The sequence below is a fragment of the Acartia tonsa genome, chromosome 1, assembly GCF_053477335.1.
Source record: "Acartia tonsa isolate MP-2025a chromosome 1, ASM5347733v1, whole genome shotgun sequence".
Classification (NCBI taxonomy): domain Eukaryota; kingdom Metazoa; phylum Arthropoda; class Copepoda; order Calanoida; family Acartiidae; genus Acartia; species Acartia tonsa.
This window is the reverse complement of record NC_137260.1, coordinates 53686930-53713957: the sequence shown is the minus strand read 5'-3', so window position 1 is coordinate 53713957 and position 27028 is coordinate 53686930. Positions and strand designations below refer to the sequence as shown.

The window sequence follows — 27028 nt, the reverse complement described above, 5'->3', positions numbered from 1 at the left end:
TTGAAAATATCTGCTCTGGAAACATTAAAAAAAATCACAAACCCATAATTATTTCTGATAAAAAAACCTACTAAACAAAATTATTTCGTTGGGATCGGTTGTTCTAAATTCAAGGACAGCCCGCCACCCGTCAGCCGTGTGGAAACTGGGATTGACACGCGGCTGCCGAACCCTGCTGAATTCTACCAATTTAGATCATAATACGAAGTTAAAAAGGACTGACGTAAATTACTGTTACAATAATGTAATCAATAAGATGATAGATTATTTTATCTGTTTAATTAGGTTTAAAATGTGTCATATTTCTAAAAACAAACTAATATTATAAATCAATTTATATGATAATTTTTATATTAATGTTATTTTTATTAACGTTACAATGCGCAAATTCTATTAAACATACTAGTTAGTTATAAACTAGTTTGTACTAGATTAAAATGAGCAAGATTCTGAAATTTAAAGAAAATAATTATTTTTTTTTCAGAGAATGGAACCATTATATTTAGCTAGAAGTTCAAATCCTTCAACTTAATAAGCTTTCTTACAATTTACAAAAAAAAATCTGAATAAATTTGAAAATGCGGGTTTTAAGCAGCAACAGCAGAAATGTGTACGGAACGTACCTGGTGGCCTTGGAGCTGGCTGTACTGGCAGTAGCCAGTGTCAGGACTGAACAAAGTTTTAACTTTTCTAACAATGATTTGGATAGGTAAGTCTGATATGCGACAATAAGAGTAAGGTGCAACTAATTACCACACACAGTTAGGACTTCTCAAAATTAATAAAAACGTTTGTTAATTATCGGCCTCTAAAAGTCTTTGTTCATTATTTAGTTTTCGAATTTAGATTACAGGTTTTTTAATAATGATCTATTTTTTTATAATTGGTATTATTACATTTTAAGTAATATATATTACATTTATATGTAGAATAGCTTTTCCAATAAACCAATTAAAAAGTTATCAATATCTATAATATAATAAAAGAAAAAGAAAAATTCCAGGGCTTGGCATCCGCAAATGCAGCCGTAACTAATCGCAATTTTTAAAAAGAATTAGCAACCGTCAACCTAGTATGCCAAATATTCCAAAAAATTTGACTGTCGTCATTTTAATTTTAAAGAGCCTTTAAAATTACTCTACCGTTAGTTCAGTCACTGCCGCAGCTAGCTACTATTTTGTTTATCCTTAACCGCATCTAGGTGATTTTAAAAAGGCGGCTGTCAAGCCTAGAAATATGCTCCACAAATGTTTATTTGTTATTGTACAATGTACATTTTTAAGAAAACTGTATTAATTAGCTTGATGGAAGATTATGATTTAATGATGTCAGTAAAAAAAATACAACAAGGATGATATATTAAGAAGTCTTATGGATCATTGTTTATAAGGTTTTTCCAGCTGTTTTGCCTCTTTATTTTTTATTTTTACCCTTTTACTTCTTAAACAACTATCCTGATTTACGGTATCAAGCCGCTATTTCTTTAAACAGCCCAAAGTAAATGGCAAAATTTTACCATTTTTCAATTAAGATACATTCTATTTTCAGTTATACATCAACAGTGATGTCAAAGATTGCTGACATGAGGGTGTCACAGTATGTGAATGCTATGATCAACATCACCTATGTAGACAAAATTAAAAGAAACATCTTTACATCCACGTAAGTTTAAGCCTAAAGCAAAGCTTTTATTAAATTAGTATCAACAATTTTTTACAACTTAAGATAATTCATTAATTATGCATCTCAAATCTCTTCTGTAAAGCAAATAAAATTTTTGTGCAATTTTTCTTTGGCGGGTGGTGGTTTTCTTCCTAAAAATAAACTTCCCAGGACCTTAAAGAAGTTTCACTGGAAAGGAGAGTCATACCTGTCCAGCAATTGCCGAGATCTTTAATTGACTGTCAGCTGATGACTTTTAACAAACTTTTATAAAAGAAATCAATATGCCTTTATTAAGTTATACTTTAAAATGCTTTATTGTTTTTTTATGAAATATTTCTAATGATGAAATATTTAGGAGACCATATGGAAGGTTCAGTAATGGAGGAGTGAAAAGCTTTTTTGGGTTGGCTGCGCTCCTATACTCTCAGGTTTGTCCTTGTTTCCATCAGCAAAGCTAGTCTATATACCATCTTAGTCGTTTTCTTTTAATAAGAAACCCTTTGTAGTGCCTTTAAAAAAATGACGACATCTCAACAAATAACCAATGACAGGCCAATGTACAGAATAAATTGCCAATGGCTGGCCTGTATGCATTTTAATTGACTAATGGTAATCCTTTATGTATTTTAATTGACCAATGGTAGGCCAGTATGACGTCATTTTTATAAGCATTATAAAAAACCTTCCTTGAATAATAACAAAAAAATCTAATAGAATAAAACAATTTTCAAAGACATACTGAAATTGTGAGATTAAGACGACGTTTAGGGTTTAATCCTCGGGAAAACAAAGTAGCTTTAAACCTGTCCTTGTCAAAACTATACAAAAATTTGTGAAACAATAGGTCTAGCTGTTTATGAGATATTACTAGGCATAAACACAGACAGACTAACATCACAACACATTCACATATAGAATATATGAATCTAATCAATTATTTTTCTTTATTCAAAGACTGTAAATCCATTGAAAAATCGTGATGCAGGGATGAAACACGGATGAGGGATAGATTTTTTATTCAATTTAAAATAAATAATACACTAAGTACTACTATTGAGATGTTTGTTTTTCCTTGGATAGTCTCTTTTCAACAACAGTGCCGTAGATTATTCCATTTGATTTAAACTAAAAAGAGTCTAAATAAACTCTATCAAAATGTTTTTAAGATCACACCTTAAGCAAAAGCATGTTCAAAAGAAAAAAAAATATAAACCCTCAAAATTAATACAATGACGAAGCCCATTTTGTTCCGAATTTGTATCACTTTTGAAAAGTGCGACTCCAGTTACGTCATATTTTTCTTTCCCGAAAAAGGGAAGGGGGAAAGAAAAAAAAGGGAAGGGGGGAAGAAAAAAGAGATGAGAGAAAAGGGGGTTTTCCCCATCTCTTTTGAAGAGATTTTCTTCCCCCCTTCCCTTTTTCGGGAAAGAAAAATATGACGTAACTGGAGTCGCACTTTTCAAAAGTGATACAAATTCGGAACAAAATGGGCTTCGTCTAATACAATTTACAGGATACAATCTTAAAATATATGAGTATATCCCTTTAGTCAAAAAGTTTCAAAACATTGTTATCAGTGCACTTATTCTGTGGTAGGGTATTGTCAGTATGTCTTCCCTAAGGACCTTAACGATCGCTCTTTTCAACAAATCTTATAACTGCACTAAACTTTACTATTTTATTCAATCAGTGAAACATTGTTATCTTATTATTGCTATGCTACTTATGGACAAAATTGACCTTGTTAAAAACTAATTATAAATCAACACTTAAACGGTCAATTGTTCGCATGAAATAATACAAAATACTTCATAATAATAATTTTTCGTTATAAATTTATTTACTTCCTTATATGATCTTTATTATTATAATATTTGCATTTCTAATTGTTTAATTGTTAACAAGAACTATTATTTTCAGAGGTAGCTGGTTAGTTTACGATTTATAAATATAAATAATTATGTAACAAAAACTTTTAAGGGAAACAGAAAAGTTATAATTGATGTAGAATATACGTGAATGATATAACAGGAGAAAAATTGTCGTCAATTTGGGTTGCAATTTTCCCACGGATTTATTGGTCGGGCCGTTTATCCAGTAGGAGAAAAGAGGATGGGGTAAAGGGAGGCTGGGTAGTGGAGATCGTTATTTTAGTCCACTACAGAGTTTAATTTATTATAGAACATGAAAATCTGGTGTAAGATCTAAGTAATAATACATCCATTGTTATACAGTAACCATATAGAAAAGATTGTTCTATGTTCAAACGGTCGGTCGGACCTGCGGAAGTTAAAGAGTTGCTCCGCTGCTAAGATATGTTTTTAAATACACTAAACTTGTTTGCAAATTAAATAAATCTTTGTAATTGTCATAAATATATCTATTTTGCAAATTTAATGGATTATTTGTATTTTTATTTATTTTTTTCAGATTATTTATGTCAATATTTGACAGATTTCTACGAAGTTTATTTAACGCAGCCACTATATAATAAAGGTTTTGTTCTATATCCGCATAAACTCGATTAATACTTTTGGAGACGGTTGGTAAAAACCTTTATAGTTGGTCCCAAGGCAGGCAATAATATCCCAACTATTGGATAACAAAACCCTTTAATTGCACGACATTTGGATGTAATTCCTAACTGTGGAGTGTGCAATGTAACGAGTTACGCCTTTTTTTGGCCAAGGTGTTTTCCCTCCTCATACTTTTAGTGTCGCGCATATTACATGAATGAACCGCTACTTATGAACTGTATTGTCCTTGTTACTAAATACTGTATATACGCAGTGTACGAATTAGGAATCTCGCACATTTGAAACAATGTGTGTTAAAGAGTTAAATGTTGCCATGCTGATTGATATTGTATTGGGTTCCAATAAGAGTTTACACTATATATATATTGAAACATTGAATTAAAAGAATAGAGAGGACACGAGCTTTATATGTAATTACAGATGATTCAAATGCATTGTCACATAAACTACTTAATGCAGGGAGGGAGGGTACATTTTACACAGGGATATAAAGGGATAAGACAAATAATAAAATGATGTTGTACATCCACAATGATAAAACACAAAACTATTCCTTCCGTTGATTACACAATGAGTGGTTGAAACGTAAGGACACTCAACTTAATAAATCAACCAATCAAATTAATAAAAGTTTATAGGGTTGTTATGCCAACAAATAAGAAAACTTTGTCATAAGACTTTGGGGACTAGTGTTATAAACAGTGAAATGACCCCTCCCTCCCTGGTAGTTTACACTATATTAAAAAAAAGATAGAAAAGTTAGATTTGTCAGAACTTTGTCAGGTATAATTGTGTAACTTTAACAATTCCCTGGGGCTAAAAACTAGTTATAATCGTATAATTGTACATTCTATATCCGCGGAAAGCTGTTTATGATACGATGCGAGAAATAACTATTCTTAAATCTGATTGTTTTGGACAAACTAACAGTGTCCTAACTTTACACCGATTACTACAGCAGGGGTAGTGTTGTTTTTCGTAATTGAGTGCATTAATCTGTAGTCCATTGTCATATAATTTAAAACAGTTTATAAGAAATATTTTTTTTCTAAAAAAGGTTAGTTTACTGATGTGTGTAACTTGATACAGTAAAATAAGTGAGATTTAAGCTCAAAGTAAATTTTTTATAAATTTTCTTGTGAAAAATAATTTTTATAATAATTTTAGAGTGATAACGAGACAGTAGCTGAGAGTGGATGTACACTTCCCCTAAACATCACAAAGCCAACAGTGAGTATTTTATTACCGAAGCTATTCTATATATAAGTCTTTCCATCTTTCCCTTTTTACTATTCTCCTTTACATAATTCCCCTTATATTATTACTCTTTTATAAAGTTTAGTATACAAAAAAATATTGTTTTCTTTGAATAGAAATGTATAATTATAATTCATTATTAATTCAGACAAAATGAAAAGAATTGAAATGAAAAGGATTACTGCTTAAATTTAGACAGAATAGAAGTAAACCTAGAAATAAAATATATATAGGTCAACCTATTAAATTCGGTGTTTTTTCACAAGTGGCCGGTTGAGAATGAGCATCCCTCTTTTTCTTTGAGAAAAGAATTCAAAATTAGATTAATTTCGTTGTTGGTATAAAGGTACTTTTTAAGATTACTAGCGGCTTCGCCCCTTTTTTTTACATTTTTTAGATATTATCTGTATTTTATGACTTTATGTAACACTTTATAACTTTTTATACATCTTTATAACTTTGTATAACTTTTTATATTTTTATATATTTCAAAACCTTCAATATTTTTCTCTTTTAAATGTTTTTAAATATTTATTTGCCATTAGCCTTTTTGGGGCTTCGCCCCCACAGAAGGAGGAAGGTTTCACAATCTTTTTGAATTTGATAAAAAAAAGTTTAAAAGAAGAAAAGAAATTTAAAAAGAAATAAAAAAATCTTAAAGTATAAAAAATATAAAAAGTATAAAAAAAATATAAAAACTTATAAAGAATATATAAAAAAAACACAAATAAACATAAAAAAAATTTAAAAATAAAAAAAATTGGGGGGGGGATTTTCATTTTTTGGGGGGTTAGGGGTGTCCCACCACCCAAGAAAATAGCTTAAACCAACACAGGACCAGTAGGTATATTTCCTGAAGAGTAGAATCCAAACGGTTCAGTCGTTACCGAGATCTTAAGGGACAGACAGATGGACGGACGGACAGACAGACAAACAGACATCAAGCTACTTTGTATTATTTAAGAATATAAACGAAAAAAAAGATTTTTGGTCCTATAGGAATCAGATTTGGAAGTTTGATGTTTTTTTTAATTTGCAAATTTATTGGCAATAACAACTTGTCTTTCAACACAATGATAATTTTTTTTCTCGTATTCATTCGAATCCGGTGGATAGGAACCGGTTCTCATTCATACGAAAAAACTATGTCTTGCATCGTATTATATCCAGTTTTCTACGAATATAGAAATGTACAATCATAAGATTAAAACCAGTTTTTTTAGCCCGTGCCTTCGGCATTTTGGGGCTAAAAAAACTAGTTTTAATCTTATAATTGTACATTCTATATCCGCGGAAAGCCGTTTATAATACGATGAAAGAAATAACTATTACAGCACAACTTTTCTAAAGTTTGTTTTTGTTCGTTCTTGTAATGGGGCATATTCGGAATGTGTCATGCATGACGTCATAAAAATACGCCTAAAGAGGAAGGATGAGAGGAGAAGTGGGAAAAGAAACCCTATAAAAGAGATGGATAATAGACGTATTTTTATGACATCACACATGACACTTTTTGCATATCTATAATGGATAACTCAACAACTTTTATTATCCATCTCTTTTTTAGGGTTTTCTTTCCCAACTCCTCCTCTCCTCATTTCTCATTTTTGTGGCGTCAGAATTTTTTGAGGGACTTTCTTCGCCTTCACTGTTTATTAAATACATTATTTTTAAAATATTGTTAAAAATGCTGCGCTTCTAGAGGATGTTATTTATCTTTGTTTTTTTTATGTAAATTTGACCTTTGTACATGAAATTTCAATTAAAAAGAAATTATACTTAAAAATGTAATGAATATGTCAACAACTTCTATTATATCATCATTTGTTAAAATAAAAATAAAATAATGCAAAAATATTTTTAATAAAATTTAAGTTCAGTCCGTCCGACATTTAAACATAAATAATCTGTTTTAAAACGGTAAAACAAACGAATATTAACATTTGTAGAGTGTCAGAACTGAAAAATCAAAATATAAATATATAAAAGTCGAAACAGAATTAAAAGTAATTTTGTAGAAAAATTGCTTAAATATGAGAAATGTTTAAGAACATACTTACATTTTTAGGACTTCATTGTAGAGATGCTTCGCTTATAACATTATACTTTATTGTCCTAGGAATCAGTATTCCAAAAATTTATGTTAAAAAAGTTAAAAATCAAAATGTTTAAAATGGACTTACATTCTGGTAACAATTATAGAGTGGCTATGCTTTCTAACTGTACCTAACTGTTATAGGAATCATCATGCAAAGTTTGAAATCGATAGGACAGTTTTAACATGTCTAAATTAACTAAAAGAGCTAACCGTTCAAGACGGACAAACCGACCCTAATTTTAGAAATGCTTTACTTTCAAAATTAGTGGCTAATATCTTGTTTTTATCCTAGGTTCCTACAATTGCCATTATCAAGAGGGGAGTTTGCAGATTTGATAAAAAGGTAATGAAACTGGGCATTATTTTTTAGGGCTTAATTAAGCAGCAGTATCTTCGTAATTATTCAGTCGCCCGACCAGAATTCGATAATCCACATGCTGAAAAGGTAGCGGGCCAAAGGGTCTCAAAAATCAGCCTTGTGACGTCATAAAATTAAAGAGATTATCAATCTCTCTTTAATTTCCCACTTCTCCTCTCATCTCCCTTATTTTTATGAAGTCACATGGCTAATTTTTGAGACAATTTGTTCCGCTACCTGAAAAGTAGTCAAATTATAAATTATCCGCCGCTTCAATTCAAGATGTAACCCACATTATCAGTTGCAACCACAAAAATAACAACTGATTAAGCGGCTAGAATCAGAGAGATAGGGCCAGGACTTTGGGCTGTTTATTACACTAGACCCCAAAGTCTTATAATTCCGTTTTCTTATTATTTGGTCCGTCATCATTGGATACTTTTATTAAATTGTAAAAGGTTTGTTCAGTTAGTTAAGTTTCAACTATTAGTAATAATCTACAGAAGGGGCAATTTTGTGTATTATCATTGGGGATGTACATCTATTTAAGCATGGGGCCATAGGAGTGATTATCTACAATTTTATATTATCAGGTTGAAAATGCAGAAAGCATGGGTGCCATAGAAGTTATTATTTACGACTTTATATTATTAGGTTGGAAATGTAGAAAGCATGGGTGCCATATGATTATTTACTACTTTATATTATTAGGTTGAAAATGCAGAAAGCATGGGTGCCATAGGAGTGATTATTTACGACGATGAGATAGACGACAATCTCAAAACTATACAGGTTACTAATTCAAAATTGTCGGATATGAACATTTTAAGGAATTTAGATTAACTTTGTTCTAATATGATATGAAAAAATCATTTGGGTAATAAATAGCTTCTTCTTCAAATTAATAAATCTAAGTAGTACAAATAAATCATTTAAATCTAAGACGAAGCCCAATCTGTACCACTTTTGATTTATGTAACGTCATAAAAAGAGGGAGATGAGAGGAGAAGTTGTAAAGAAAAACCCCTAAAAAAGAGATGGAGAATCCCTCATTTTTATTATGTCACAGGAATCAAAAGTGGTGCAAAAGTAGTACAGATTGGGCTTCGTCAAATCTAAAACATTTGTTTCGTTCAAAATTACTTTTTTATATTAGTTTTTGTTCTTATAGGTTGAAAAAGAAAGGATACCGACAATTTTCACGTACAGGTAAAATGCTTTTAAAATCATCACAATAATATGTTTTTGAAACGGTTTTATTTTTATATAAGTTATTGGACTTTTTAGAATCAAGTCTATTAAGAAAATATGATTACTTATTTTCTTTTTTATTTATTACTTTATTATTACTTTGATCTTACACCAGATTATCATGTACTCTAATAAAGTGGGACTATTAGAAGGCTAAAATATCGATACCCTATCCACTTTCATCCTGCTGGACCAATAAATGATATCCAATTTAGCAACCTAAATTGACGACAATCTTTCCCTTGTCATAATATCCACGTATATTCTCTATCCATTGTTAATATTTTTTTTAAATTATTATAAAACAAACGTTTATTGGGAGAAAGAGAATTGTTAGATATATGTAGGCTAAATATCTGAAAATAGTAAAGTATTTTAATTTCTCGTGTCCTATTGGGACAAACAGTGTATATATATCTCTATATAAATATCACTAGCGGCTACCCTCCCTAGAGGCCTCTAGGGGCACTTGAAGAGGGGAGAGTCGAATTTGATAACCCAATTTATTATTTTAGATTTGAAAAGAAAAAATAACTTTTTTTTGGGTGAGGGGAATTTTTATCTTGGGGTGATTTCTGTTGAGAGGGTGGGGGTACCCATAGGCGTCCAAGGGGGGGGGTAATGGGGCGATTACCCCCCCCCCCTTTTTCATTTTACCCTCCCCATTTAAAATTTACCCCTACCCTGGGGGTGCCGTAGGAACCCGGTATTAGTGTCGGACAAATTATCTTAGTGACGTAAAAAAAATAGGATGTGTCGATACTACTAGGATTTTTAAGAATTGTTAATAAAGGCCTGAAATCAAGATTTTTTGTGCTTTTAAAAAATATTAAAAATATTTCTAAAAATTCTACATTATTTTTGCTCACTTTTAAAAAACAAAATCAACTTTTTTTTATTTTTTTTATAAAATTATCTTTCAAAATTGAAATAAGATCTATCAGCTGATATTGTACTTCTTACATAACTCAAGAGTTGACTTACAATGTGTAAATATTTTATAGATTATTTAGCAAAATAATAAAAAACCTATATGTAATTTCGTGATTAATAATTGGCTTAATCTTACATTAAACATTGAATGATTTTAAATAATTTTCAAATATTTGCTTTTATAATTATACTTATTGTATAAACCCCTCATAAGTTAGCGCAAAATGCTATATATTTTATCACATATGAGCTATTTTTTAAGCCAGCTTTTTAGTCAAAATTTCAAACCAATAACAATTAAATCAAAAGATATTAGGTTAAAACTATATATAAACGAGAGTAAAGAAATAAGATATTGCTATCAACAACAACAAAAAAGGGTTTTGTCTAGTTTTTGGTAAAAATAACGCATATTTATCATTTTAAATTAAAGCTATCTTTTCAAGATTACATCTATAAATTCGTCTGTATTTTATAACTTATACCTATTACCATGAAAAATCAATTGATTTTCCATAATAATTTTATTTCTATATTAAATTTAGAGACATCTAATTTTTCTTTAAATATAATAAGATGTTTATCAGAAATTTTTAATTAAGCATAATAATGTATATATAAAAAAGACAATTACGAATAAAAACAAAACAATCAATTATTAGATTATTTATATCAATAAATTTAACGGAATTTGAACGTAATTGTTAAAAAAGCTAGCTTAAACAGTTTTGCCATTAAAAAATAACCTTCTTTATGAATGGTACATTCTAACAAGGGTAATGATATCCAGTAGAGCAACATATTTAACAAATATGTCTTTAAATAATCAGTCTATTTAACAAATATCTTTTTAAAATGCATAAGTTATATTACCTCTCACAAGATTGTTTAGTCCTTTGACACTGTACATAATTATTATTTGATTGATCTATCCTTAATTTTTATTCATATTCAATTTCATTGTTTGTATATAAATATTTAATACCTGTATTATAATACGGTTATTATTTTTTTTTGCTATGTTTTTATAAAATAAATATCTAAGCAAATGTTACCAATTCTTATAATTATCTGGAATTGAAAAGAATTACTTTCATTCGGTTGCTAAAAAGAGGAGAAAAAGAAATGTATTGAGTCAGATAGTAGCCTTAACCTGTACAGCTTTACATTTATTTCATAGATAAATTGAAATTGAAATTAGATAAAATTATTAATTGATTTTAGATTATTAAACAAGACATGTTAGAATTATCCTATCAATTTAAAACTCTTCATGATGATTCCTATGACAGTTAGGTATAATTTAGAAAGCAACTCTATCATTGTTAACAGAAAGTCAGTACGTCCATTTAAAACATGCTTTGTGTGTTTTTTTGGCTGCTATTGAAGAAAGACAACTGAAATTTTTAGTGAAAATGTCTTTTAAGAGGTGTTTTAATGTATTTTTTTTACAGTAGCTTTTGATGGATTATTTTAGGTTAGGTTAGGTGATTGCCCTGCAGGGTTAGGAAAATGGCCTCGCATGGATAGAGCCCCCCCCCCCGCAGTGGCTAGAAATAGGATAAAATCTACTGTGAAAATACCAAGAAACGTCCCATAAGAGGCATTGTCATGAAAGGGACTATACCCAAGATATATGTGCATCTACTTAACGACTTCCAAAATTTGAGGGTGCCCTCAAGTAATCACCCCTTCCCCCCCCCCCCTGCATCTACTCTATACATTATTTTGTCTATCTGACTGTCGGTCATGCTTAAAAAACCTTATTGTTGGAGAAATGTTATTTTCACGACTGCTTTTTTAGATAGCCAGCTGTAAGTTTTAGTCAAGATACCTTTTATTTATACAGATCTGCTCCATATATTTATTGTCTGTCTGTCTGACAGATATACTTAAAAGGACAATTTAGTTTTAAAAGAAAACAATTTAAAAAATGTTGGTGGTCTTTTTTCTAAGCGCGTGAGGGTGCAGGTACCCTATCCTAAAATAGTTATAAACCTTCCCATGACCTATGACCTATGTCCCTGCAAAGGAGAAGCATATTAGTTAGGAAGATCCTTCCATATAAATAGACACACACACACAAACATTCTTTTACTTTGATATAAGGATTAGCATTTTGTTACTGTATCCTATTACTAGCGGCTACGCCTTAGAGGCCTCTTGGGGCACTTGAGGAGGAGATTTAATAAACCAATTTATTTTCTAGATTTTAAAAGAAAAAGACAAACAAACAAACAAAGAGACAGACAAACAGACATCCTGTTACTTTATTATATCCTATTATATAAATTAGTAAGCTAAGCTTTTTTTGACTGTAGCAACGGATCTTGTTAACCGCTGAACCTAAAGGGTTCTTCTTTACAGTGAAGCTTATTATAGGTATAGAGAAGTTTATAACTATTTAGGAAGAGGGCTCTCCACTCTCCAAAAAAAATAACACCTAGAAAAAAAGTACCATCTCCGCAATTTTACTTCTTTGTTTTAAAACTTAAATTGAAAATTGGAAGAATGAACTTTCCCCCTTACCACCCTAAAAGCTTCTAGTGATGTTACTGCTAGTGATAATATATTATAGTTTTTATCAACATAATATGCGGATTTAAAGAAAAATTTAATCAAATATGCGGACTTTTTTCAACCTTTTTTTGACAACATTTATTAGACATATTAGAATTATACTATTGATTTCAAATTTTGCACGGAAGTATGTCCTTTTACTGTATGCTATATTTACGCAATTTTGCAACAAATTTATGTGCAATTTCATTTAGACTTCAAAATTAATATTCTGCTTATTAAGTTCTGACACTCTAGCTATTGTGCGTTTGTTCTACCTTCTGATTTTTGTGCTTCGTTTTTATGGATGTTGTCATCCTTGTCTAGAAAATACAAATTAATTAATCTATGGTAGAAAGTACAGAGAGTATAAATTATTTCCTACATTTTCTTTATCAATTATCAATTATCAATCACCTCATTTATCCATCTCTTTTTTAGGGGTTACCTTTCCCACCTCCCCTCTAATCCCTCGTTTTTAGTTACGTCACTAAGATGATTTGTCCGACACTAATACTGTGTTCTAAAAAATATCTAATAAAAAAAAATTTTGCGCGCTTCGCGCGCATTTTTAATACTATATATTTAATAAAATTTAAATTACCCCCCCCCAAAAATTTACCCCGGGGGTAAATTTTGGGGGGGGTAAACTAAATTTACCCCTGCCAACAGATTTCAGGGGGGGTAATTACCCCCCCCAAGCAAATTTTGACCCCGGGGTAAAAATTTTGGGGGGGATAAAAAAGATTTGCGGCGCGCTTCGCGCGCCATTTTACCCCCCCCAAAATAAAAAGCTTGGACGCCCCTGGGGGTACCCTTCCCCAAAATAGTTATAAACCTTCCCGGGACCTATAAGGAGAACCCGATCGGTTCAGCGGTTAGCGAGATCCTTTGGTACAAACATACAAACACACAGACAAACTCACAAACAGACAGACAGACATCCTGTTACTTTATTATAAGGATTATTATTATTTAGGACCACGGGGGAAGAAATATTGTCTCGTATCCAAGAGGGACATAAAGTGTACATCTCAGTGTGGGAACATCAAGCTTGTTTGGTAATGGTAATGTTTCTTATGCTGCACAGGCCTAGCTATTCTAACAATCAATAATACAAAAAAAATCACGAAACCTTTGAAAGAAAGATCGAAGTATATCTTGTTTTTTTTTCATGAACTGGAGAGGGGTGGGTAAGAAGGGGAAGAAAAGGGGAAGGGGGTAGTGGGAAAATTTTCCGTTAGAATTGTTTGTCAGAATCACATTCCCTTTTCCCTGGTTATGCTGCTATGTCAAAAACTATTCAGTTATAAATCTTTCTCAACCCAATTTAAAAGGAAAAAAGTCTACTTCATCATTCCGAAATATATTTCAAGTAAAAAATACTCATTATCAATCGCATCTTTTAGTGAAGTGAATCAAGCAAATATAGCTTGGTCATATGCGCGACTTTAATAGTACAAGTAGAGGGAATGTCTTCGTACTAAAACAGGCGAAACTCTTTACCGACTTTAGGACTTCCCGACAAAGGTCATACAATCAAAGTATGCCAGAAGTAGTTATTATCCGTCCCCAGAGGTTTAACAAAAGTTTTAAATAACTTTTACGACGAAGACCAAATTGTGTCAAAAATTATCCATGTGACGTCATAAAAATGAGGGATTATCCATCTCTTTTTAAGGGTTTTTTCCCATTACTCATCTCATGTCCCTCATTTTTATGACGTCACATGGATCATTTTTTACTTTTTTGGTCTTTGTAACTTTTACCACCCATTTATCATAAAAATTTACATTAATCAAAAGCTTTGTTGAAATCTAGGTAACCAAATACTAATTTTTAACTCATTTTAATCGATCAATTTCGAAGATAAGAAAAGTCCCTCAAAAAAATTCTGACGTCATAAAAATGAGGGATTATTAGAGGAGGAGTGGGAGGGAAAACTCCTAAAAATAGATTGATAATCCCTTATTTTTATGACGGCACATGCTGATTTTTTTGTAAGACTTTCTTCGTCTTCTCAATTTCTTTAAAATATTATCTTTGTAGGAAAGTGCTAAAGAGTTGAGGTGCAAGAATTACTACGACGCCATAAATGGTGAGACTATAGGTAAATTATATACTGACTAGTGGCTGCGCTCCTAGCTTTAATAAGCTATTTATTCAAAGGAGTAAGGAAAGTAGGAAAATAGACTAAAACCATCCATGGGATTATAAGAAGCTTCCATAAAATGGAGAACTCAATCGTTCGGTAATTATCGAAATTTTAAGCTACAGACAAATAAACTTTATATAATAGGATAAACTGGTCTATTATGGCCATAAGTAGCACACCATATATTGGAAGTTAACAATATCTTATGGGGGAAAATGTAAAATGTTAATTTTTAGTTAAGGAAGTTGGTTAGACTAAGAAAATATATAGCATTAAATAGACTGTCAATAAATATAAAAAAGATTGAATTGGTGGAAGAAGTACGCGCGCTATATACCTTTTTTAAAAAGGCATAAGAATTGAAAAAGTAACAAAACCTTGTGAGCTAAAGTACTTGTTAACGTTTTGACATACGGACGTACAGTCATTTAATAATCTTAAAGTAACTTCGATTTTTGTCATTTAGCAAAAAGTGTTTTTTTATATTTTTTCTTAATAACAATCAAAGCATGTTTTTTTATATTTCTTTGTTAATAACAATTAAAGCATGCTTTTACTTTTTAGATCGCGGGATACCAAGAAATGCAGTTCCCAGCTCACCAGAAAACATCTCAGGTAATACAAAAAAAAATATGTGACATTGATGTTTTATTTCCTTGTTTGTTGACTGATTTTAAAATAAGAAACATAATTGACTTTAAAAATCCATCTTGCAGGCTATTATATCTGTAGAATTACTTAGTAATAAGTGTATAAGTTGTGTTTTATATTTTCAGTTTTTAAGCTATTTAGAGATAGAGTAGGAAACTGATGTTAGTACCTAAAAAAATGACGTCATACAATACAAATGACCAATGATATATATTTAATTTGACCAATTGTAGGCCACTATGATGTCATTTTTTAGGCGCCATTGTCTGTTTCATAGAGTATGTCACGCCTTCCTGCCAAGAGAAATGGCTCCGAAAAATTATATAATTAGGGTATATACTATACCTATACCTTTGTTCCTCCGTAAATATGTTTTTAAAAGCGAAGCTTTTCTATAATTAGGGTCGGTCCGTCCGTCCGTCCGTACGTCCGTCCGTCCGTCACGGATAGCTTTTTTCGTTAATTTAGACATGTTAGAATTGTCCTATCGATTTCAAATTTTGCATGGTGATTCCTTTAGTAGTTAGGTACGATTTAGAAAGCGTAGCAACTCTATAATCATTACCAAAATGTCCGTACGTCCATTTTAAACATGTTGATTTTTTTACTTTTTTTAAATAGCTTTTTTCGTTAATTTAGGCATGTTAGAATTGTCCTATTGATTTCAAATTTTGCATGGTGATTCCTGTAATAGTTAGGTACGAGTTAGAAAGCGTAGCAACTCTATAATCATTACTAGAATGTCCGTACGTCGATTTTAAACATGTTGATTTTTTTTACATTTTTAACAACAAATTTGTATGTGACCTAATTATCCAAATGGTCTGATTTTTGGGATACTGATTCCTGGGACAACAAAGTACAATATTATAAGCGAAGCAACTCTATAATCAAGTCCTAAAAAAGTAAGTATGTCCATAATCATTATCCTGTATCAAGCAGTTTTTCAACAAATTTACTTACAATTTTGCTTTAACTCTTTTACATTCGCATTCTGATTATTCAGTTCTGACATTATACAAGTGTTAATGTCCGTTTGTCCTACCGTTTCAGTGCTTCGCTTTTATGGATGTTGTCATCCTTGTTATGTCTGTATGTCCCTAAGTCACGACGAGAAAGTTCTTAAGCTTTGTTTAGGTTTCGAAATTTTTAATATTTTTTCTCGTATTCATTCGAATCCGGTGGATAGGAACCGGTTCTCATCCACACGTAAAAACTATGTCTAGCATCGTATTATATCCAGCTTTCTACGAATATAAAAATGTACAATCATAAGATAAAAACCAATCTTTTTTAGCCCGTGCCTTCGGCACCTCGGGGCTAAAAAAACTGGTTTAATCTTATAATTGTACATTCTATATCCGCTGAGAGCCGTTTATAATACGATGCGAGAAATAACTATTACAATTTATTTAATTCTACTGATCATACCAACTTCCTTTTTTAAAACCACTTATGGACATAATTATTAATATCATACATATTTCATAACTCAAAAGCGTTGCGGAAGCTTGATCTTTCTGCGGGGGCGAAGCCACTAATTTTTATAATAGCAGATAGTTGCATAATTATAAAATGTCTAAAACTGATTAAATCTTCAAAACTTTTATTCAAAAACTTTGATATTCTGAATAATTCAAAAGGATTAAAAATATCTTTATTATACTTTTGTGTTTACAGTACAATAATATAATATCAATTTATTGAAAAATGGGATGCTGTGAGAATTGGTGCAAAAAATATGACGTAACAAAAAAAATTAGCCAATGAGAGGCCGTTATTGACCAATGGCGGCAATGGTAGTGGCCGCCATTGGTCAATAACGGCCTCTCAATGGCTAATTTTTTTTTGTTACGTCATATTTTTTGCACCAATTCTCACAGCATCAAAAATGGAATTCTTTGAAAATGAAAAAAATAACAAAGGTTGCTTGCTTAGTGTTGAAAAAGATCCTGAATATCATACTGCAACATTAATCCCCTTCCCTCTTTATGTTTTTTTGATAGTAGGCTATGATATAATTAGAGGTGTGCATAAGAGGTGTGCAAAATTAAATTAATGCACTAGTGCCTCCCCTACCTCCCTCTTCACCCTCCTTATAATGGTCTACACCCTTTTAAATAGCCAGGTGGGGGAGGGGGGGTCAAAGTAAAAAAGTAACACAAATAAAAAGTTGTGCGCGTCAATTCGCGCCAGTACCAGGACGTTTTTTCCTTTGAGAATGTGGTTTATGTAGATGTTAATACTAATGATAGGGGGTGTATCCGCCCAATGACACTAAAATAACATATACAGATCACATCCCTAAATTTGGTTTAGGAGAAGTGTCAAAAATTGTGGGGAAGGGGGGGGGGGTGCCACTGAATACAATACTTGTTCACAGTTTGAGTTAAGGGAAGTTAAATTTTATGCAATTATCCTATACCTTCCATCATTATTCTAGAATTATGTGGAAGAGACTAACTGAAGGACTGTGCCATTATTTATTTATCAATCAGCTTATTTGACATTTTATCATTTAAGTAGGATTTAATTGTTTCCGATAATTTGAAGAACTGAAATGAATTAGTTCTTTAAGTAACGAGGTTTCGGGATTTTACATTGAAAAAATGCACCATAAATAAAATAATACAATAGGCCCGTGAATCAAAGAAATATACTATAAACAGTTTAGAAGTCTATCATTGATAGAAGCTGAGAAAAAGTAAAATAAAGCCAGAATATGAAAGCAGCTAAAAAGCAGTCAAGGAACCGTATGGCTGCTAATTTTAATAAATAAACAAACACGCCCCATGATGTCTGTATGTACCGCTGATAGTTTTTAGTAAGGTAGAGGGAGAGTTTGTCATCAATTCAAGAGAAATGTTCCTTAGAAACTTAGTTCCTCCATCCATATATGTATATTTTTTGTGTCAAAGCTCTTTTATACTATGGCGAATTGTTTATTTAAAAATTTTAGGTTATGTGGCCATAGTTGCTCTGTGCATAGCTGTGTTGATGGCCATATTGATCACCCTGTTCCTACAGTACTACTATCACAGACATAGGTCAATGCAGAACAAGGTACACTTTTCTTTAAACACCCTGTTTCAATGTAAAAGCCATGTTTTTATTAATACCATTAATGTTGTAAACAATTTGTATTTAAGGGTACTTTCACAGAATTATTTAATTGCAGAATTCAATTAGGTACAGTTTTCTTTAAACACCCTTTTTAAATAGTCCTAAAACATTTTTTTTTATATTTATATTAATTAGTGAGCTGTGTTTCTTTAAACTTTACTTATATTTTTTTTTATTTTTAAGTTTTGTTTATACTTTTAAAATGCAATGAAAATGTGATAAAACTGTTCAAATAGTGTTAAGTAATCATTCAAACCCAATCTGTTCGATTACATTTCTAATGATTTTGATTTGACAGAATCTGTTCCATTACATTTGTGTTTATTTTGACAGAACCACTATATCTAAGAAGTATAGGGATAGTGTGTTTTAATAGTTATTTCTCGCATCATATTATAAAAATGAGGGATTATCTATCTCTTTTTCGGGGGTTTAGTTTCCCACTTCGCCTCTCATCTCTCTCATTTTTTATGACGTCATATGGCTGATTTTGAGTTATTTGGGGCTTTGTTTTACAAAATAGATGCAGATGATATAATAATAAACTTTGCTATTATTAATTACAATTATTTGCCATTGCAAAGGATTTAGTAAAGGGGTTGAACGAATTTTGCTCCCATTATAATTATAAATTTTTGTGGAAAAAAGACACATTTTTGGGAATTAGATTGCAAATGATTTAGTCAAGGGGTTGAAAGGATTTTAGTCCCATTATTATTTGGGAAAAAAATCACTTTTGGGGAAAATATTTTTTTTCTAATAATTCCAAGAAGAGTTTACTGTTTAGTCCTGTGCCACATCAGAAATTGAATGATCCAAATTAAGGAAAACTAAATCCACTTTCAGTCGGAGGGCTAGGGATAGGAAAATGGACGACAAAAAATCATTCTTAATTATTAAAAGTTATACATTTGGCAACTTTTGATTATTTTAGTGAAGAAAAAGTTGTATGTAGATTAAATAGGGTACTTTTCTAGTATAGCTTCGAATTGATTAATATCTGTTGGATTAGAACTGTTTCTCAGCAATACTGAAAAATGTCTAGCAACGTATCACAGAAAATTTTCCATGAAATAAATTCCAGTTTTGTTAGATCCGATGGACCGAAGGCTCGGGCTGGTTTTAATCTTATATTTTCTTATGTTAATATCCGAGGAAAGTTGTCTTTATTTCGATGAGTTAACTAACTATTCTCTCTCCCAGGAACCAAATCCACTTTCATTACTTTATTTAAACTTCACTTCAATTCTTACATTTATCTAAATGCATTAAAGATTTATAAAGAACGTGTCCTAACTTTTGTGATTTTTTTTAATAGCTAGTCGGTACTGTTTTTAGTAAGTAGTAGATATAAAGTGATCCTTAAAATTTAGATATGCAATCGTTTTTTTTATAGACCTCTTATTTTTGAAGTAATTAAAGTTTTTTAAAAAAAGAATTAAGTTGGTTTTAGTAAGATCTTTAAGTTGACACCTTACTTTTTTTATTCTGTTAATTAATTATTGAAAAAAAACTATTTTGTTGAACCCCGGTTAATGAAAACTTTGAACTTTGGGATCTCGTAACGAATGGGTTAAAAAATTACAAAAGTTAGGACATATTCTTTTAACATTTCTACTTATTAATGTCATACGTATCTTGACACAAATTTCAAAAACCAATACTTATAATCAGCAGAAGCAAATTATACGAAGTATAATATGTGGTTGTAATGCCATCGAAATGTCGATATAAACCCTTGACATTAAGTGTCTATGGTATACCAACAGTTTGAATGTAAATCTACAAATTTAAACCTTAATTTCTTTTCAGGAAATGCTTGAGCGAAATATGGGAAAGAAAACGAAGAAAGCTTTGACCCAAGTCACCCTGTTCTTAGCCACTGGTAATGAGGGAGATTGTACGGTCTGCATTGAACTGGTAAGTGGTCACGCGACTTGACACATACACAACACTGATTTAATTAATTTCTAACTTTCTGATTTTCTATAACTTGGATACGTTTATTTTGGAATTTTTTATTTATGAACTATTATTCTAAGACTGTTTTGACTTCTTTATTGACTTCAACATTATTGTTAGCTTTATGTTTGTTAGTTATTTTAAGAAAAAGTTTTCATCTTTATTCACTTTTCAGATGAAATCTGGAGACGAAGCACGCCAGCTACCGTGCGGTCACACCTTTCACCGTGCCTGTGTAGATGATTGGCTGCTCAAACGGAGGAAATGTCCCCTGTGTAATCTCAACATTGTTGGTTAGTATTTTCATATTTTTTGATGATTTATCTAAGTTACATACATCCCTAATGATTATAAACAAAATTACCCCTTCTGTATTTTTAAATTTTGGTTGAATAATTCAACAAACTTAACAAGGTACCCAAAGTTTTTTAGTTACTAAATTTTGGGTACCAGTGTAATTTACAGTTGAATGTCCCTTCCCTCCCAGGAAGTTATACACAAATCATAACGATGAAGGAGTTAATGAATGAAACCGAGAAAATTAAATGAGAGAAAACAATTTTCTAGTACATAATACATTTAAGATTTGTCTTCAATTAAGTATTAAGAAAACTAATACTATTATTTTGTTTTGATCGGTTATGTAATGTTTAATTCGGAAGAAAATCTAATTTGTTCAGGAAACAATCTGGAATTAGAATTCATTAATTTACATATTTTGAATTTTAGTGGCAAAGCATTTCTAAAAGTCAATCAAGTGTCAGTTTTTTACATACTTTTTTACATATCATCCTTTTTTACTTTTTGATGGGTATGCATGTTTTTTTTCATGTTTTTTCATCTCCTAATGGGTGTAATTAATCTTGTTTTTTTTCAGAGCATTTTGGATTACTAGATGCCAACAATGAACAATCTGAGGACGAATATGAAACTTCTGGTATTACAGCTCTTTAAGATATTAACAATCAAAACAGCCATGGAGCTGATTTTCGAACCTTCAACTTCAATGTACAAAAACTGACTTAAAGTGATTTTGTGGACATATAAGTGGAAACACAGAATCTGTAAATTGCACAATTTCACAGAAAATATCTGATTGAGGCAGTTAACATGTGAGTCAAAGAGTGAGGGAAAGGGACACATGTATAAAACATATAGATGCTGCGTTTCTAAAAATCTACCAAACTTATTTAAACTAATTTATTCATCGAAATAAAACGTTTGAATTGAAGATGATTAAAGTCCCTCCACAGATTATGACGTCATACGATAGAATAACCAATGAGTGGCCAGCTTAAATTTCTATTGGTCAATTACAGTGTATACTGGCCTCTCATTGGCTATTCTATCGTATGACGTCATAATCTGTGGAGGAACTTTAATCATCTTCGTTTGAATTTTAAAAAAAAAGCTTTATGAAACCTCATTACTTGTTTAATAAGTACCATTGCCTTTACAAATCTTTTCTAAAATTTATTTCAGCTTCAAGAATTGAGTAAAAAATACCAAGTACAAATACTTTCAAATGTAGTGATAAAAAAGAAATTCAAAACCCGTAGAACATTTGTAACAGAAAAAATCGCTAAAAAATTACTTTAAAAAGCTCAAAATGATAATTTAACATATCATATAGAAAGTAATGACACTTAAAACTAAGTTGAAATTTTTAAAAATAATTATTCAAACAATTTAGAATAACATACAAATTTAGAATTAAATAACTTTTTACGAAAATGCCATTTTAAGAAGATAATGATAATTACTGTCAACAATACTTTTTTACTGTATTTTTAGAAATGTTGTCTACTGTTATTGCTGCACTACTTATGGAAATAATTAGCCCAGTAAAAAATATTAATATCTATCTTAAAAATTTTATTTTTTGTGTATGAAATTTAAAATTATTAAAAACATATATTATGTTGACTAAAATCATTATATTTTTGTAAATTTAAAAGAATCAAACAAGAAATGTCTTTCAATGTTTATATCATTATAATTTTGTCTTTGTAGTGAAGCCACTCTACAAAGGTCGTTCTGGATTCAGGTTTTGTTTCACTACTACTAGTGACATTGCCCCTGGCGTCCAGGGGCTTTGTATTCAAAAGGACAGAGAAAAAAGCTTTAAAATATCCCAAGTCTTAAATCTGAAAATAATATAGCATAATACCAACACAGGACTAAAAAAAAACTCATAAAGTTTTGTATTTATTGAGATCTTAAGCTTCAGACAAAAAGAAACCTCACTTCTTTATATTTTATGATTGAAATGTCCTTTTTTGTTTTTACTAAGATCACATAAAATGTACGTACAATTGTAAAAATGTAATGAGTTAGTTTGATTTTTTCAGCAAAGCTGGAAAGTATTTTCAAAGCATAATTATTTTTTTGGAGTGAATATTTTTAAACAAAAAAAGCTTAATTTTATTAAATATTTTATATATATTTAAATGTACTGCTGAAAAATGAGATAAAAATATTGTTGTTGTGTTTTTTTATTGTAATTAAATGTAAAGTAAAGTAATATAAAATGTTAATTTACTGTAATTAGTAAAGAGTATATTTTTGTTTCTGTTGTAAAAGAGCTAAAAAAGTTTTATTTTGTAGTAATGCAGTTGAAAATATTTATCCTCTCTTTAACAATCATCATTGCTATTTATCCTCAAAAGTATTATCACTGCATTATCTGTTTTCATTTAGTAATAAAAATAGCCAAAATTTAATTTCTTTTTTCTTAGCTTTACATATATCTGTTTGCCCTAAATACTTTTTATCAAGAGAATTAATAATAACTTTCATTCATTCCAAAAAAGAGAGGAAATAGTTATCTTAGATTGTATTTTTTTTTAAAGAATAGTTATTTATCGCATCGTATTATATACAGGTTTCCGCGGTTATTAAAATGAAAAATTTTGATATTATTTATTAGCCCTGAGGGGTCAAAGGCCCGGGATAATGAAAATGGTAATAATTTTATGATTATTATTTTAATATTCGTGAAAAATGTCTGTAATGCGATTCTATACAAGATTCTTCAGTATGGCTTAGAATCGGTTCTAATCCAGCGGATATTAATCGGTCTCTAAGCCATACTGGAATTATATATTTTGACTTCCTATCTGTTTTGAGCGCCCAGTGGGGTTTAAAACTTTTTGTGTGATAAACCTTCAAAATAAATGTGATATAGTAAAATGTTTTTGTTTATTTATTTTGAAAAATAAGAATAAGGATGAAAGCATCCATAAAAGTGAAGCTCTAAAATCTGAAGAGAGGAAAAACAAGCAATAGCAATAGTAGAGTGTTAGTACTTAATAAGCAGAACAGTAATTTACAAGTCTAAAACGAAAATGTACATAAATTTGTTGCAAAATTGCGTACATACATGATACATTAAAAGGACATACTTTTATTGTAAGGAATTGATTATAGAGATGCCTCGCTCATAAAAAAATTAAAATCAGACAAAGCCTAATCTGTCCTACTTTTGATTCCTGTGACGTCATAAAAATGAGGGATTATCCATCTTTTTTTAAGGGGGTTTCTTTCCCACTTCTCCTCTCATCTCCCTCATTTTTACTACGTCACAGGAATAAAAAGTTGGACAGATTGGGCTTCGTCTAAAATCAGCATATTTCAAATAGACGTACGGACTAATTTTAGAAAAGCTTCAATATTGGTAGTTTGACAGTTATATTTTGTTAACCAGCCAAAACTTATTTCTATCAAAAAGCATTTTGGGTCATGTGAAAGAAAACGAAGTTGCGGGTTTCGTCATATTTTCATAGTAGCTTTTCTCCTATTTCTAGCCCCTGCTTTAACACTGCGGGGCAATCACTTAACCTAACATAACCTAAAACCTTTCAAAAGCTACCGTGAAAATACGAGATGAAACTCGCAACTTCGTTTCCTTCACATGACCCAGCATTATATATATTTTTTACTTTTTTGCTAAAACTGACTTTAAATCCTACAGAATATCATTAGTTGAATGTATTTGATCACAATAATTTTCAGGAAAGCAAGCCTATCAGTTTACAGGAAGCGGGATAAGGTAGTGTACACGTATCACACCCAATAAATTTTTAAAAACAAATATTAAAAACTGTGGTGGGAGCGAAATATTACAATGTTCAATAAAAACATGTTAAGCAGAAATGATGAGCCTGTGTCAACTGGGCACCAGTATGAATGTTAAAAACAGTTAATCAGGGTCCATAATTCTGCGCATTTCTTGATGGTATTACAAGGGTTGTGGTCCAACTTGCATTCAGAGTAAATTACTTGAGGATCTTGCTCTGGTTGAATTTTCTACCCTCCTTGTCCAAGGAGATAATTCTCTAACCCTTGTAGAAATATTGGAGGAGTAATCACCGATCCTAGCCATGGAACAAATCTGATAGTATGGACATTTGGTAAAGTTTGATGTTTAGTTTTCAACTCCTTGATGGCACATAATTCAAGAACAGTATGTATAATCTAGATACAATCATTATTATTATTTGGGAAAGATTTTTATGGTATATTTTTCAATTTTTAGCATATTTAGAAGTTTAGCTCTCTTTGTCCCATTGTGCATTGTACCAGGGACCTAAGGGGATAAGACAATGGCCAATAAACTGATGTACATATCCATCACAAAATTACTCCTTCTGTAGATTACAATTAATGTTTGAAACGTTTGGACACTCGAATAAATAAACAAACAAATCAAAATTAAATAAAATTTCACAAGGTTGTCCAATGAGAAAACGTTATTATAAACAGACCATTGTCTCCTCCCTCCTTGGCATTATACTTGTTTCTGATATAAAGTAATAAATGTTCCATTTTCTGGTTATTGGATTTATCTGTATTATTACCCACAGTTTATTGTGTTTTATTGAAAATAAATTAAATAGAATGTACATTCTAAATCCTAATATATAAAGTAGTAAGCGTTTTTTGTTTGTCCAGAAGGATCTCGCCAACCGCTAAACCGATACTGTTCTCCTTTACAATGAAGCTTCTTATAGGTCCTAGGAAGGTTTTAAACTATTTATGATGAGTGTGTCTTCACCCCCCTTACCTCCCCCCCCCCCCAAAAAAAAAATATGTATTACTCTTTTAAAACCCAAATTTAAAATGAGATAAAACAAGAATTAATTCAGTCATATCAAGCAGTTTTTTACGTGATATAATCATATGATTGATCTGATTTTTGGAGCACTGATTCCTATTACAATAAGGTATAATATCATAAGCGAAGCTTCTCTATAATAAATATCAGTATTTACTTAAATAGTATTCTGCATTTAAGAAGTTTTGCAACAATTTACTTATAATTTTGTCAAAACTTGTACATTTATATTTTGTATATTCGGTTTCGACACTCTACAAGAGGTAAGTTCGTTTGTTATACCGTTTCAGAGCTTGCTTTTAAGGATGTTGTCATCCTTGTTCTAGTTAAAAACTGCCTTGATATTCTGAAACTCCTCATTTAGACATTTTAACTATCAGTTTTGACTTCTAATGGACAATACCTGCCTTGTTTGGTAACTATTGACCATTTTGATTTCAAACATAAATTTTAAAAATTCTAAAAACTAGACAAGAAAAAAAACTATAATTTTAAGCAGTGAATATTATAAAACTCTGTGTAAAATGTTTTTGTACAAGTTTTTTGGGGGCTAACTTGGTATTTATCAGCTGAAGATACAAAATATATTTACCAATAAATTTAGTTGTTGGTTATTTTCAAATTGGCATAGGAACGATTGAGCTGAGTTAGAAGCTTCTTTAACAAACAGGTATTAGTGTTTATTTTTGATTTTCACGTTTTACATAAAATAAACGGTTTTGAAATGAAATTGTTATAATTGAAGGTGATGTTGGCATGGGTGTGCAATTGCTTTAGCTGAAATAACATATTTGCACAATTATAGTCAGCCTTCCCCTAAAGTGCCTAGTGAAACAAAATTGAAAAAATAAAGATGGTGGTACATTCTTGTACAGGATATGTTCTTTTGGTATAAAGTAGCCCAGCAGGTTTAGGCCACTGGTAGTGATTGATTGATTGATTAGCCATTGTTTCTTAGGGTTTGGACCTAAGTTGTCATGGAGTAGACTTAGACACTTTTGTATAGCCTCTAGGGCTATCAAGCTCCACGTTCAAGCACATTATGACTTGACCCGCTATCTCATGAGAGCTACTCATTATTACCTCCCCCTCGCCGAGTATGTTAGGTGTCTTAAATTAAGTCACCGTAATAAATGACGCTCTCCGCTGAGGTAGTGATGTAGCCGCTAAAACTTAACATATTTTAATATAAATTTTCAGGTTCAAAATTCGGTTTAAGGCTGAGGCGCTTTTTATCCAGTCATAGCTTTAGAAAATGTGCGACTTGAATTTGCTAATGTAATTAACAAGTTTTTTGTGACATCGATATCTATGATATCATACTTAAACATGAAGAGCATAGAATTACTGAGGCTAGCTGAGT

General features: G+C 30.9%; 1 protein-coding gene across 4 annotated transcripts; it reads left to right on the top strand.

Moving 5' to 3' along the window:
- Nucleotides 1–488: 488 nt before the first annotated feature.
- LOC145331608 (E3 ubiquitin-protein ligase goliath-like) lies at nt 489–23741 on the top strand. 4 transcript variants are annotated; one of them, XM_080176390.1, is made up of 14 exons: nt 489–709; nt 1549–1662; nt 2021–2093; nt 5370–5432; nt 7850–7900; nt 8627–8707; nt 9087–9124; nt 13638–13719; nt 14708–14756; nt 15378–15428; nt 18424–18527; nt 20400–20507; nt 20725–20842; nt 21427–23741. In XM_080176390.1, the coding sequence occupies exons 1-14, from the start codon at nt 579–581 to the stop codon at nt 21501–21503; spliced, it is 1140 nt and encodes a 379-aa protein (XP_080032516.1). In that variant the 5' UTR covers nt 489–578; the 3' UTR covers nt 21504–23741. The 4 variants fall into 4 exon arrangements, with proteins under 4 accessions (XP_080032516.1, XP_080032507.1, XP_080032512.1 ...); XM_080176381.1 differs by having other exon boundaries at nt 14708–14768; XM_080176386.1 differs by having other exon boundaries at nt 13638–13725.
- Nucleotides 23742–27028: the final 3287 nt, after the last annotated feature.

Coding starts and splice junctions, on each gene's coding strand:
- LOC145331608 (XM_080176374.1), top strand. CDS start 579: ATGCGGGTTTTAAGCAGCAACAGCAGAAATGTGTACGGAACGTACCTG. Junction 710..1,548: donor TCTAACAATGATTTGGATAG/GTAAGTCTGATA, acceptor TTCTATTTTCAG/TTATACATCAACAGTGATGT. Junction 15,429..18,423: donor CTCACCAGAAAACATCTCAG/GTAATACAAAAA, acceptor TAAAAATTTTAG/GTTATGTGGCCATAGTTGCT.